Source organism: Macrobrachium nipponense, chromosome 12 (genome assembly GCF_015104395.2).
Source record: "Macrobrachium nipponense isolate FS-2020 chromosome 12, ASM1510439v2, whole genome shotgun sequence".
NCBI lineage: Eukaryota > Metazoa > Arthropoda > Malacostraca > Decapoda > Palaemonidae > Macrobrachium > Macrobrachium nipponense.
In genome coordinates, this window is record NC_087205.1 from 20,007,236 (window position 1) to 20,022,393 (window position 15,158).

The 15,158-nt window shown below is 36.3% G+C and overlaps 1 protein-coding gene across 1 annotated transcript in view; it reads right to left on the bottom strand.

Moving 5' to 3' along the window:
- LOC135224958 (uncharacterized) overlaps positions 1-14,722 on the bottom strand; it is a 46,333-nt gene extending 31,611 nt beyond the window's left edge. The window contains exons 1-4 of the mRNA XM_064264268.1: positions 14,576-14,722; positions 10,908-11,012; positions 8,552-8,686; positions 7,554-7,675 (exon numbers count right to left, since the gene is read on the bottom strand). Coding sequence (XP_064120338.1) covers positions 7,554-7,675; positions 8,552-8,686; positions 10,908-11,010 — 360 coding nt within the window. The 5' untranslated portion in view covers positions 11,011-11,012; positions 14,576-14,722. The remainder of the gene's footprint in view (positions 1-7,553; positions 7,676-8,551; positions 8,687-10,907; positions 11,013-14,575) is intronic.
- Positions 14,723-15,158: the final 436 nt, after the last annotated feature.

Here is a 15,158-nt window from a genome sequence, read left to right on the forward strand (position 1 = left end):
TAGACTAATTGTTGGTATATCCCCGCGAGAACATATTACTCCAACCTTAATTAAATTACACTGGTTACCAGTCAAAGCAAGGATTATTTTTAAACTTTGCGTCTTAACATATCAAGCTAATAACACGGGAGAGCCATTGTATCTTAAAGGTTGCCTGAAAAGATACGTAGTAGGGCCTGGTGTTCATACACGCCTTTCCCGTGAGGATTTCAGACTTGATGAGCCTCGTGCAACGACCACTCTTGGTACGAGAACTTTTAAGCACTGCGCTCCTAGATTGTATAATCAACTTCCGGCATCAATTAAGTGTGCTGAAAATATCCTTCAGTTTAAAAAGCTATTGAAAACCCATTTATTTTCACTCAGCTATAATACTGAGATAAATGCAATTAACCCTCTTTACATTACATAGACTTTTAAATTTTTAACTATAATATAAGTGATTTGGAAATCCCGTCTGAACGCTTAATAGCGAAAGCAGGGATACTTGATAAACCGTCAGACATAGACATAGACATAGGATTATGTGATTATTTAGTGAGTATGAGTGTATAGTGAGTGTGACTTCATAGTAAGTGTGAGTGTATAGGAAGTGTTATCGTTTGATGATTGTACATTACTGCTTAGTTAGTGTTTAGTGACTGTATGAAAAGAAAGTCCCGTAATCTACAGGAACCATTTTATGTTATACATTGCTTAGATCCAAGAGCAGATGCTTAGCCCTTGCCCGCAGTTAATTTTTAAAATTTTCATTCTAATAAATAAATCATAAACATCTTATCCTAAAATTTTTGTATCTTCAACTCAATGTCAAACACCTTTTCTGATATTTTTAGGCTCCCTTAGACCTTTCCTACCACCCCAACAAGAACTACTAGGCTTACTCCCCGAGTAAGTGAAAAAGCAAAGTTGCCGTAGTGCTTCGTTTCTACATTATAGAACAATGAGCTGGACCACGGTCCAGAATCGGAGAGGGAAACTTGTTTAAACTAAACTTGTTTTTAAACAAGTTCCCTCCAGTCTTCAGCAAATCTGAGGGATGACATTACTATCTCTATGATCGTCTTCCCCCTGATTGCACCCACAACAGTCGACTAACTACACCGGGCTTTTAAAGGTCATGCCCAAACCACCTCTGTGTTGGGAATCGACCCTACTCCCGCTAATTAAGCGAACGTTCTAATCACTGGACCATGGTACACATTTTCTCATACACTGATAAAATAGAGAGAGAGAGAGAGAGAGAGAGAGAGAGAGAGAGAGAGAGAGTTTGTTAACTGAATTTAGATACCGACTTCACAATAATGCTATTTGTTTTTTGCCGTTTAAAATGCTAGGGGTTGCCTAGGCCTAGAAGACATTCGTTATGTTAACGTGTCTAGTTTTACACTTATAACAGTCTTGCGTGAGGTAATGGTTCTCTCTCTCTCTCTATGTACACACACACACACGCACACGCACACACACACACACACGCACAACACACACACACACACACACACACACATATATATATATATATATATATATATGTATATATATATATAATATATATATATATATTATATATATATATATATATATATATATATATATATATATATATATATATATATATATATGAGAGAGAGAGAGCTACTACCTCACGTTAGACTGTTCTAAGCGTAAAACTAGACACGTTAATGTAACGAATGTCTTATATGCCTAGATACCTACAACATTTTTTAACGGCTAACAACAAATAGCATTATTGTGAAGTCGGTATCTAAATTCAGTTAACAAACTGAATTGTGTTTAGCATGTTTAGCTGCTTACGTATTTCAGGGAGCATGTTTCGGGAATGTTTTGAAAATTGGTTTAGCAGTATATGATTTTTTTTCGCCACCTCAGCATCTCGCAAAGAAACCAACAACAGAAAGCGCTAGCAGAGTCATTTCTTCCTATTTTAAGACTTTGGAACGATATTTAGAGAGAATGATTAAGTAAAGATTACAATGAGAAATTAATTTTGACTTATTTGGAGTATAATAGTTCTTAAAAGAAGAACTAATTAATAAAAACAACTGAAGAATCAGTAGTGTTTACTTGACTATAGCATCTTTTCGTTGAAGTTATCATTCTTAAAGTTATTTTTTCCCTTTGCATGATGCTTCGGTAACTTTCACTATAATGAAATTATTTCCATAGACTCGAAATTATGCGGTAATCAAAATAAGGTTTGAATTATAGAGAATTATGAATCGTTTAAAGGTGTAAGTGTAGAGTAGGGCCCTTGGCTACCAAACATCATTTCCTCTATACTGAAAGTCTATGAGGTACATCGTTTGGCATAAACATGAATTAAACCAGGATTTGTTCCACATATATAATTTTTTTTTTTTTTTTTTTTTTTTTTTTTTTTTTTGCTTTGAATCGAAATGTAAGTTTTTTCTATTGTCTGTTAACGTCGCCTGAAATATCTTACCAAGTGTGACGCTTCGGAATCTCGTTGAGAAACCACTTCTGATAAAATGCAAATGTTAAACAACTCTAACTCGGCATCTGCATGTCTAAAATTGAAAAACTGATGGTATAGACAGAGTCCTACAGGCCTACCTACTGCACAAAAATCTTAGAGGCTGACAAAATAATATTGTAGGTGTCCCTGTGTATTAGTGTAACATGTTTAAACAGAGAGACTTGTTGGCACAACCAGTACTAGGCCTAGGCTTACTTAACAGGAATCATTTTTAATAACGAGCACGAACTTTTTATCTTGTATTATGTGGCATAGATAAGATTAATGCTGTTCTGATTTGAAAACTGGAATCGCCACTGCATTTACGTGCCACAGTATGCTGACAAATAAGACATGTTAACATAAAGCATATCAGCTGCTAAGCAACCATGAATGTCTAGCACGACATTAAGGGGAAATAAATTCCAATATGTTTGCTTACCTGTGAAATGTTATTCAATTTTCCCCTGAAGAGTTCCTGTACCCATTTCTGCGATTGAGAGCTTTAAAACGTACCAATACGCAGATGATGAGCGGAAAAAAAAAATTGCTTAACGCTAAGCAAGTATACACTTTCCGCGGTTCCCGTGTGGTTGGAGATGGAAGCAGCGCCATCCTGGCGGCAGAGCATAAATCCAAACTACGTATTTCAATTTTCGTATAGTAAACATAACATCTTCAGCTATGTAATTCTAATAACCAGCTTTGTAATTTTAATAACCAGCTATGTATTTAATTATAATAACCATAGTTATTATTGACACCATCAAGTACCTATGATTAAAACTTTCAAAAATCAAAATTATATTTGAAAGACGGAACACGAAAGTAGTCTAGAGTCCCGAACCAACCAGTGAAAGGAAAATGACGTACCTTGCCATAGATCCTGGCGAGCACCTATCGAATGCGTTGCTCGGAAGTGTTATTGTAGCAAGTGCAACAACGATATTAAGGAAAAAATAAGCGAAGAGCTGTTGTGAGGATTAACAACTGAAAAGAAGGAAGATGTAGGTTACAGTGGATTTTATTTATTTATTTTATATCATAGATAAAGAAAGTGCTAAAGGCCAATATTGTGCCAGTGAGGGAGACTGGAGCCGTTTGACCCTTTAAACTTTGGGCGGGAGAATATGTAAGGACTTGGTTGATATTATGTTATGCCTGCGCTGTTATAACTGCACAGTCGGCCGCCTGTGCAGTTGTAACTGTGCAGGCATAACTGAACGTTAGTGACGGGCTTAAGAAATATCCGTCGAGTAGATACGATCATCCGAGGTTAACCACTGCGGTAGATATTTAGAAAGCGCAGAGAAAGAAATCTGAATGGTCGGACTGGACCCGTGGCTTGATTGATTACCCATCATGCACTTTTCCTACCAAGAGACATAAGAAGAAACCCTTCCGCTATTTATGCTATAGGGGACATTTTTACGTATACAAGGATATACAGTTATGAATGACAGTAGGGACTAATAAAAACTGTCATTCATTATCAGTTTTACATAGATTTTTAACATTCAAATGTCAGTAGTTTCCACAGATACACTCACGTCTTAGTATGTGGTATGCATAGTAGAAGGCAACATACATAAAAGGTGCATAGTGCGCATGTGTATGTTTTTTATATATGTATTATATTTATGTATGCGTGTATAATATTACATATTTGGTATATTACTTTAATAGCTATGCCCTTTAAATGCAGGCCGGGTTGAAGCAATTTCTTTACGCCATGACACGTTCTTTGTAGCAGATAATTTTTATATGAATAATGGTCAGGTAGCAACTTTACTTTTGAATGTAGAAGCCAGTGCGATGGGCAACCGAAGACCTTATCTAGCCAAGGCCAGGAGGAATCTAGAAAGAAAACAGCACACTAAAAGACCGCAAAAGCTAAGGAAATAGAAAGGAATGAGGCTCACTGATAAATGTAAAGGTGCAAGAGTTGGGTTCTTAGGCTGATATCCAAAAATTGAGCAAACCCGCGGGAGCGTAACAGGAAACAAGGAACGTAGCCCTGATCACCGTAAAAGTTGTCATTATAAGTTTTCACAGAAAGGAGAAACGTTAGATGAAGATAATGAATTTCATTGATACAATTCTGCATATTCTTACCATTCGAATGAAGGGTTCAGCAGCCTACTAACAAAAGAACACGCTGTGGAGAGAGAGAGAGAAAGATTGATAACGAAGGGAAAGAGGGACTGAGCATAAAAACACTGAATATTAAATTCAGAATGTCGCTCATGCTCACGATAAGAGGCATAAATAAGAACGATGTAAGGATCACGCCGTTTGATGCCGAAACAGAAATATTGTCCGAATCGAAATGTATAACGTCGTTATCTACAAGAGATATGCTCCGATAATGGAGTGTTGTGTAGCCTATATGGAAAAAGCATTTATTCTTCTTTATGTGTATCCAGCAGAGTACATGGACATGCGTGTTAATCTTTTGGTTCAGATATATAATTATTAATAGGCAGAGGGGACAAACACCTTTATAACCTTATTCAGCTTAGGCCTAAATGAAAAAAGTGCGGATCAAACCTCGTAGAGAGCACTGGATTAAAGAAGCAAGTCAGGAAGTCAAAAGTTTTGCAATAGAAATAGAATAAAAATCACTCGACCACCGCCCCCCATAAAAAAAAAAAACTGGGTACGGGCCTGAGAAATGCACACTAGGCCCACAGACAGTAGCCCTGACTCCTTAAGCAGCATTCGCTCTTTATGTTATATTCCTAATATATAAGATAATGAAAAAAATTATTGCATAGGAACGCATGATCATAAATTCATTTCGTTGTGAAAAATGAACGAAGCTTGTATTTACGATAATATACCATAGCTTAATTATAGAAAATGGTTTAAAGAAAACTGATACTATTACTACGGTAACTTAACTATAATGTTTTCCATTTTCGTATCCACTATATTTAACTGAAATCACGTCATTTTACTTCGAAATCATGCATTACAGTTAGCTTATCCGTATATTGTTAACAGACGCGTATAATGACCGCAAAATTCGTTAATTACCGACGAGAATCGAGTTATGGCGACAGATTTTCCTCCGAACCGCAATAGAGTCAAACAGAGAAACAACCAGTTTTATGGTTCGCTGTTTGTGGTTAGCGTTTTCAAACACCCTTTGAACGCGGTAGTCGACTTTTGTCGCTCTCCACCCACACACACATCTTATTTGGAAGTACGGACGGACTCTGAGGCCTCCAGGCCGCCGCCGCCGCCGCCCCCCCCCCCCCCCTCACCCCACCCGATGCATGTCACTCGAAATTTTTTTTAATCCGTCTTGATTTATATTGTGTTTGTTTATATGTTAGTTTGTAAAATTGAATGATATTTTCACATTTGATCGAATTAAACTGGGTATGTTAAATAAATCAATTAAACGATTGCTCACATTTAAAAAGTTATATATATATATATATATATATATATATATATATATATATATATATATATATATATATATATATGAAACATTTTCTGTTAAAACAGAGTTCCATGTAATAAAAAGGAACCCATAAAATGCCAGAAGGTAGAAAATATATATAACATTAACTTTCTATATATATATATATATATATATATATATATAATATATATATATAAATATATATATATATATATATATGAGCCCTTGAAACGCCAAAAGGTAGAAAGTTAATGCTATATTTTTCTACCTTTTGGCGTTTTTATGGGTTCCTTTTATGACAGAAACTGTTTCACAGTCATTTTACTACACACATACATACTAATATATATATATATATATATATATATATATATATATATATATATATATATATATATATATATATTTTGTAAGCGTATATGTATGTATATATATATCCTTTTTAAATGTGCGTAATCGTTTAATTAATGTATAGTTAATTAACACATCCAATTTAATTCCATCAAATGTGAAAATATCACTCAATTTTACAATAATACAAGCCCACAAATGCAATTCTAATCATTCTATAATTTGTTTTTTAATAAATATAAGCTAGGATCTTTCTCTCTCTCTCTCTCTCTCTCTCTCTCTCTCTCTCTCTCTCTCTCTCTCTTACACACACAAACACACGCACACACTCCCTCTCTTGACTCTATTATAACAAAGTTGAATCTAATATATGAGAGACAGAATTGCTTAACATAATATAATTTTGAGGCGTCGGAGATTAAAAAAAAAAAAAAAAAAAAAAGGCATGCTCGGTAAACTGCTCGTTACTGAAATAAATAAATGTCCTTTGTCTTCTTCCGTTGCGTGATACATTTCCAAGATATTAATTCAAGATGGTCGTGTCAAATACAGTCGAGACACCTATCCATCATATGTACCAAGGTCTAGCGAATATAATCTCTAGACCTTGATACGTACATCCCGTAGGGGGTTAGGGCCGTTGGTTCAATTCATGCGGTGCACTGTAGGCATTACTTAAGGTTCTTTGCAGAGCACCTTCGGCCCTAGGCTTGAACCAATCCCCGTTTCATTCCTTTGACTGTACCTCCGGTCATATTCTCTTTCTTCCATCTTGCTTTCCACCCTCTCTTAACAGATGCGAGATTTCCTTCTGTTATACCTATCGGACATTTTTTGCGGTCATTTTCTATTTCATACGAACATTCATTCACAAGGACAGGTTAAAGACGAAGAAATGCAAAGCGAACGAGAAAGAACGAGCAACGACATAATGGAATGGGTTACAAAATTTAGGCCAAGTCCTGGGACCTATGAGGTCATTCAGTACTGAAAGGAAAATGGAGGGTAATGATGTTTTATAAAGGTGTAGCGGGAGGTAAGCCTCGCAGTTGCACTATGAAACAATTGTCAGAGGATGGTGGAAAGTAAAATGGAAGAAAGAGAATATGAATGAAGGTTCAGCAAAAGGAATGAAAGAAATTGCAGCTAGGGGCCGAAGGGACGCTGCAAAGAACCTTAAAAGTACGTAATGCCTACGGGACACCAAGTGAGGTGCACTGACGGCCCCGACCCCTTTACGGAAATGCGACAAAGAAGGTTTAGCCTCACCTGACAAACACCTGCAGAAGGTATGATTCTCATAATGCAGGATCCTTGCGCGTTGGCTTGAGGACTCGAGCTTGTGAAGTAGGATACTCTTGCTTCGGTTTCTCCCTCACAGGATTTATTAACTGGAGAAATCAAATAAGTGTTACAGGTGTTACTACCAATACGGCTACCAGTAGGCCTAGTGTAATTGGGAACACTACGAAACATGAAGTACATTTTGGTTTCTGTCAAGCAGCAAAAATACGTAAAGGAAAACCGCCATACACGACCAAATGATTAGTGAGTTGCATTATTATTATTATTATTATTATTATTATTATTATTATTATTATTATTATTATTATTATTATTATTCAGATGGAGCCCTATTTATATGGAAGAAGCCCACAGGGGCCATTGAATTAAAATTCAAGCTTTCAGAGATAATGGTGTTCATTTGAAAGTAGCAGAAGTTAACAGGAAATAGAAAGAAGAGATCAGTTATTAGCAAAGAAAAAATAAATGAACACCCTAATAAAAAAAATAACCAATTCAATTCTTGTAATTTAATAATTTACTTACATATCTACTGTTTTATCTTGTTGATTTATTTTTTGTTTCTTTTCTAGTAACTGAGCTCTTCTTTCTGTATTTCGTATTACCTTCTAATACTCCTTTTAAATGAACACCATATTCTTTGGAAGCTTGAATTTCAAGTCAGTGGGCCCTGTGGGCTTATTCCATATGAATGGGGTTTACCTTCTTAATAATAATGTTTATTATTAATCAATTTATTGATCATTTAAGTCATGCATTACTTTTTTTATTTACTCATTATTGTTGATTATAAATATCTATAGCCTGAGAGTAACAACTTCAAGCAAACGTCCTTTATACTTGCTGCAAAGATCTTTTGTTATGGTTTGTTTCTTATGAGTAGAGGTTTATGTTTAGAATAAATATAATGAAGTCATAATACTGCTGAACAATTAGGAAAATGTAATAACTTGGGCACTCACAAATGCAGCATTCTCCAAGATCCCAGAAACACTTTCCATCAACTCTTCCTCCGACGGGCTGGCATCCCGTCCACGGAAGGCAGATCCCTTCGTATTCGCCTCTGTAGCACGCCTCTGGTGTGATGGTCATGAGAACTGCAACGGGAGATGCGTTGTTAGGTGAGACGAGGATTACTTCAAGGAAAGAATGGTCAATATGGCAAATGTTTGACCACACATTTTCTCTCGCTTTCACGATCTTAAATGAGAGAGGACCCCGTTAATCTCCAGGTAAAACTGCTAAGCTTAAGGGTATGAATAATACTCCATATGTTTTTATTGCCATCTGGCCAATGCAGAAGCCATGGGCGTGGTCGGATCGAGATTAAAATGACTGACCAAGTGACGACCACCTCAATCTGGGTTAAGAGAGCTTCTTTGTTCTTCGCTGTGGTAAGGTCAAATACTGACTGATGACTCTCTTAATCTTAACCTCGACCAAAAACAGCCAGACGATGACATGCGCGAGATTGCTTTTATTTTGGTCAGAGGCGGATTAACCCTGTGCTCTATTAATCCTGACCTCAAGGTTCTCTGTGACGTTCCTGCAGCACCTAGCAGCGACCCATTTCAATCCATTTACTGTAACTCCGTTATTATTCTCTTCTATCTTCTAGCCGGTTGGGTGTTACCGTCAGTGCAATATAGGTATTACCCAGGTTCTTTGGATCGTTCCTTCGTCTCCTAGCTGCGACCTCTTTCATTCATTTTACTGCACCGCCGTTCATATTCTGGGATATGGGTCGAAGCCGTCAGTGCACCTCATGCAGTGCACTGTAGGCATTATTTGAAAGTTTTTTACACGACCCCTTTCATTACTATGTGGTTTACGGTCTCGTCTTGCATATTGCACTTCCTGCATTTCGGTGAGATGTTATTTCCGTCTATTGTTCTTTGGACATAGCTGGTTCTTAGGGCCTGATCTTGTGCCGCTGTTAGCATTCCTTCTGTTTCCCTCTAGAGTTCTTCCATCTGTAGCCATTTCCATGTTTCATTGTTGGCCAGTTCTTTAGTTTGTCTCACACACTGTCCGTGCATTGTTCTGTTTTTCATGCTCTTGTCTCTGTATGTTTCTGGGTCTTCATCTACTTTTATCAGTCCTTCTTCCCATGCACTTCTCAGCCACTCGTCTTCACCGGTCTTCGGGCATTGCCCCAATGGCCTGCTCGAATCTACCTTAAGTGAACCAGTTATAGTAGACCTCTCTCCTTCCTTTCGTTTTATGTATAATCTGTCTGTATTGGCTTTTGGGTGTAGTACTTTGTGTATGTCATGTGTTTTCTAGTTTTCTGCTCTGTGCTACGGAGTTCAGTCTGCGCTTTACCTGATTACTGGTACAGTCCATTTGTTTATGGATTTCATCATGTTTTCGGCGCTGAATTTTGACTTGAGTATCGCCTTAAGCCTTTGCATAGATTCTTTCCTGATCGTATTCTTCGTCTCTTGGTGTTTTATATCCTCTCCCTCTATCATTCATAGGTATTTGTATCCTGTCTCATCTATGTGTTTGCCTGAGCGGTTTTCTTCAGAGATGATATTATCAATATTTCTTTTATTCCAGGGTTACTATAGTATACAATCTGCCAGTAATTCAACAATGTTTGTCATTTTCGGAGAGGAAAGCAGTTGCAAATCGGTTCCCATTGGCGTTACTCTGTAACTGATAGAACGTATAAGTCAGAAATAAAAGTATACCCTGATTTGTAACTGCTTTTGTGTCCGGAAATGACAGACATCGGTAAGTTACTGGCAAAAGGCAGTAACCCTGAAAAATCGGTTATTAGAGAGAGAAAGCTCTTATATAAATTGAATGCAGCTGATGCAGCGATAACATTCAACGCTGCTTGTTTGAATGATGGTCTACTACCTATTATTATTATTATTATTATTATAATTATTATTATTATTATTATCAATTTGATCTATCGTTATCTTTTCTTTGTTGAAAAACATAGGCCTAATGACAATCACTCCCAGTAGGGGAGTAGGGCCGTTAGCGCACGTCAAGTGTTGGAATGTAGACATTACTTAAGGATCTTTGCAGCGTCCCTTCGACCCCTACTTGCAACCCCTTTCATTTATTTTACTGTGCCTCCATTCATAGTCTCTTTGTTCCATCTTGCTGTCCACCCTCTCCTAACGGTTGTTTCATAGAGCGGCTGCGACGTTTTCCTTCTGTTACCCCTTTCAAAGTTTCCTATACTCTCAATTTCCCTCTCAGCGCTGAATGACCTCATGGGTCCCAGCGCTAGGCCTTTGGCCTCAGTTCCATATCTCATTCCATTCCAGGAAAAACCACTGCTCATTCCATACTCACGTCTGCCATCCCGCTGGACTTGAGAAGGTGTCAGAACTTGTTCCGACGACAGCAAAGGCAGGATCCAATCCACCGTAAGCATTAGGGACAGCCAACGCCACATATCTGTCAAGAGAAGACAGTCTAATTTACATGTATTTTCATCTGTTTATTTATTCATTTGTTAATTTCTTTCCTTACAAGTGATCTGTTCCGTATTTCCAATAAACTATTACTATCTGTTGCTACTTTCAAATGAACACATATTCTTTGGATGGGGTCCCTCGCGCAAGGGCAAGGGGCGTGACTTGCCCTCGCCCCTGAAAACCCTAGATTTTTTTGTATATATATTTTTTATATTATAATAAACAATGCTTATGGTGAAATACCCTCGCGGAGCGGTGGAGGAGAGAGAGAGATTATTATCTGTGTGGCCCTTGCACATACGGCATGATGCAATCTGTATCGTTTCATATTGATTTCACTATCACAAGCTAGATGATAAAATCAATTTGAGGAAAATAGCTTTCATGAAATAGGGAACTGAATAGTTTGGTAGTGACCGCAGGAGGTTACCTTGAAAAAAACATTTATTACAGTTAACCACCTCATTTGTTTTCCTTCCATTCTACAGTATATATAGTTATTTTTTCGGTTTGATTAAATTAAAGGTATCCTTATTATATTGTATGATATTTGTATGCATTATAACTGCGTTATTCTTTCAAGTTGTGTTTAATTTCAGTTGAACAGCACATGGAACCATTGACAAAAAAAAAAAAGGAGTCCGTGTAACTTTTTGTATTATTTTCTTTATCGCATCTTGCTTCACTTAAATTATTGGCATCAGTCCACTGCATATAATATATATATTATATATATATATATATATATATATATATATCAGGTTAATTCCAAAAACAGTATCAACGCTGCATTTCTTTAATGAATAAAGCAATTATTATATGATATAATATATATATATATATATATATATATATATATATATATAATATAATAAAACAAAAGCGAAATACCACAGGAAAAATGATAGTCAGAAATCCAAGCACTTTCGTCTTTACTAAGACATTGTCAAGGAGCGAATGCATTCGCTCCTTGACAATGTCTTAGTAAAGACGAAAGCGCTTGGATTTCTGACTTATCATTTTCTTGTGGTATTCGCTTATTTAATGAAGTCACGTGCATCTACTGTGATTTTTTAAGTAAAAAAAAAAATATATATATATATATATATATATATATATATATATATATATATATATATATATATATATTTATGCTTTATTCATTAAAGAAATGCAGGCGCTGATACTGTTTTTGGAATTAACCTGATATACGTATATATATATATATATATATATATATATATATATATATATATATTATAGATATGTATGTATGTATGTATGTATGTATGTATGTATTTTATGCAGTGGAGCGATGCCAATTATTTAAGTGGAGCAAGATGCGATAAAGAAAATAATAAAGTTACACTGACTTTTTTTTGTCAATGGTTCCATGTGCTGTTCAACTGAAATTAAACATAACTTGAAAGAATAGCGCAGTTATACTGCATACAAATATCATACAATGTGCTAGTTCAAAAGGTCAAAAGTGTCTGCTTTGATACCGGAAACTTTCCATGTATTAAGATTTGTTTCCCCGCCCTTGGAAAATATGCTCCGGGCGTCCATGTTGGAGGGTTGAATTTCAGTGGTCCCTTTGGGTTTGTTCCGTGTGAATAGGGTTCCTCTTCTTAATAATAACAACAATAGCTCCATCAATCTTGTACGTATGGCTCTGTCGATATAATTATTACCACTTAGTGTAACGTTAAATATGCATCAGCATGTCACTCTTTGTCTGTTACAAATGGTTTTACGCTCATCAAAACATACATCATTTTATGCATGTGTATGCTTTCTTGATGTATGCATTAAGTTGGAAAACGAACTTGTAATCCGTTAGTTTTAATTTGTTTTAATACTGCATGAAAACCTTCAGTTTTGACTGGTAACCGATTTCTTCTCTTGATCACCACTGGAATCATTGGTAATATTGAATTTTTGGCTTCAAACTCATCAAATGACGTTTCCCTTTGAAACCAAGGAATTTATAGTTGATAAGGTCTATTTTGTATACTTCAGAACTACAGAAACGATTGATGACACAGACAATTTTCACAGACATCAAATGACTGATGACAAAGATTTCATGGTCGGAGTCTTCTAACACTATGCGAAACATTTAAGACAAATTCTCACCGTTGAGGAAGCAGTTGTATAATGCGTACAAGTTACCGAGAATATTTAAAAGGCATAAGAAGATACTACCAAATATTTTTACCAGACATATGAGTTCATAAACTCAAGGCAGTTTCAAATTCGTATAGCAAGATAAAGGCTAAGCGTATAGGGTTCAACGACCTTGATGAAAAAATGACAGTTAATCATATATTTACGTAACAGACATCACAGGCGTCTGTTGCGAGCGACACTTGGTTGCAATGAGACCCGAGAGATACTAGACTGAGTAGCTATTTTTTTTTCTAGAAACAGAAAATCAACATAATGGTTAGCACCTCTATAGTTCTGGCAACATTGCATTGCCCGGTAATTTCAAAGCTGCACCTGTCTTCAGCTGAGGGGCCACCATGATGGGAAGAGAGCGATCACACGAAATGTACTCTGTTCCTACACGTGTTGGAACTCGGGTTGCATCGTGAGGTCAGCAGTTAGTTCGCTGCACAGCACCGGTCTTCCAGCCAATGAAGTGTGGCAACCTTGGGCACAGTCAGTAATTGGACAGGTGACCGACACCCATGGATTATTTTGTTGTCCGGGACATTTTTGTTGCGAAGTGCGAAGCTAGGATATGATACAAACGAACCAATCAGTCAGCCTTAACTTGTGAGGGTCTTGTTACTAAGAGTGGGGAATATACGTGGAGAATGTTATTATTATTATTATTATTATTAGTCTTATTATTATTAATTTGAATTTTCTTTATCTTTTCTTTGTTGACAAACACAGGGCTTTAGGTCACACGAAATTTGTTTGGCCTCAAATGACCCGATGAGACATCTGCCCAGTTATTTACTATAAACACGTTAATTTTGTGCTAGTTCACTCGATACTGTGCCCAGTATTCACATTCCTTTAAAAGCAAAAAGAATGGCGACAGGGTTTATGTCTGCTTGATGAAAGCAGTTATAAAAATTTGTTGCTCGCTTAGATTTACATTTTCTCGAGATGAAAGAAAGACACACGAAACCATTCTTTCCACTTGTTTAAATCTGAAAAAAATGAAGCTTATGAAAATGTTTGCATTTCCTTCTCAAAGAAAAATGTCGAGGGAAGCTTAGTTTTCGGAATAAAAAAAATTGTTGCTCATTCACATTTACTAGAGATAAAATAAGAAAACATAAAAACATTCTTTCTACTCGTTAACATCTGAAAAAAAAAAATTACGTTAATAAAAACATTTGAGTTACATTCTCAAAGACACACTTTTGATGGAAGCCTAATTTTCTAGATAAAACTCTTCTTCACAATCGAAACAAGCTTGATCTTAGAAACTGTACTTCCTAGACATTCGAAAACATGCTCAAAAACACAATATACTTTCTAAATTTATTTTAGCTCTTAGAAAAAGTCACCAAGATTTACCTATGAAAATCTCCGAAGGACACCAATTCCCTTTCGGCTACGAGTAGTTAGTAGTTCTTAGTCAAGCCAATGTAGTGAAAACCCACTTGTTCTCAAATATCGTACACAATCAAGCTCACGGCAGCGCCTGCGCAGAATCCAACAAGACAATGAGGAACATTCACCCCACTGCGACTTTTATATAGTCCCCGAGATGACTCCTGGCATAAAAAAAGAAAAGAAAAAAAACTCTTGTTTTCTTTCAGTCTTTTTTCTTTTTCTTCTTTTTCAGGGAGTTTCAAGCCGACACACTTCGCGGTTATTAGCCTAAAGCCATAAATGAACTTCTTCTCCCTATAAGAAACGTTAAAGATTTTTTCTCTTTAATTAATTCCGTCTCTGCGTATACATTGGGTTGGAGAGGCCCTTTGGAAGGCGATATTGCTTTCTGAAGTCTGTGTTCAGTTTACTTAGCCATGTTTCTCTCTTGCACTCTCTCCCTCTGCACACACAGGAAATTTATATTTCCATTTCTTATTTTCGTGCTTTTCTCTTATTCTGAAATTTTAGAAGTATTATGCGTCATTAAAATAATTATCATAGA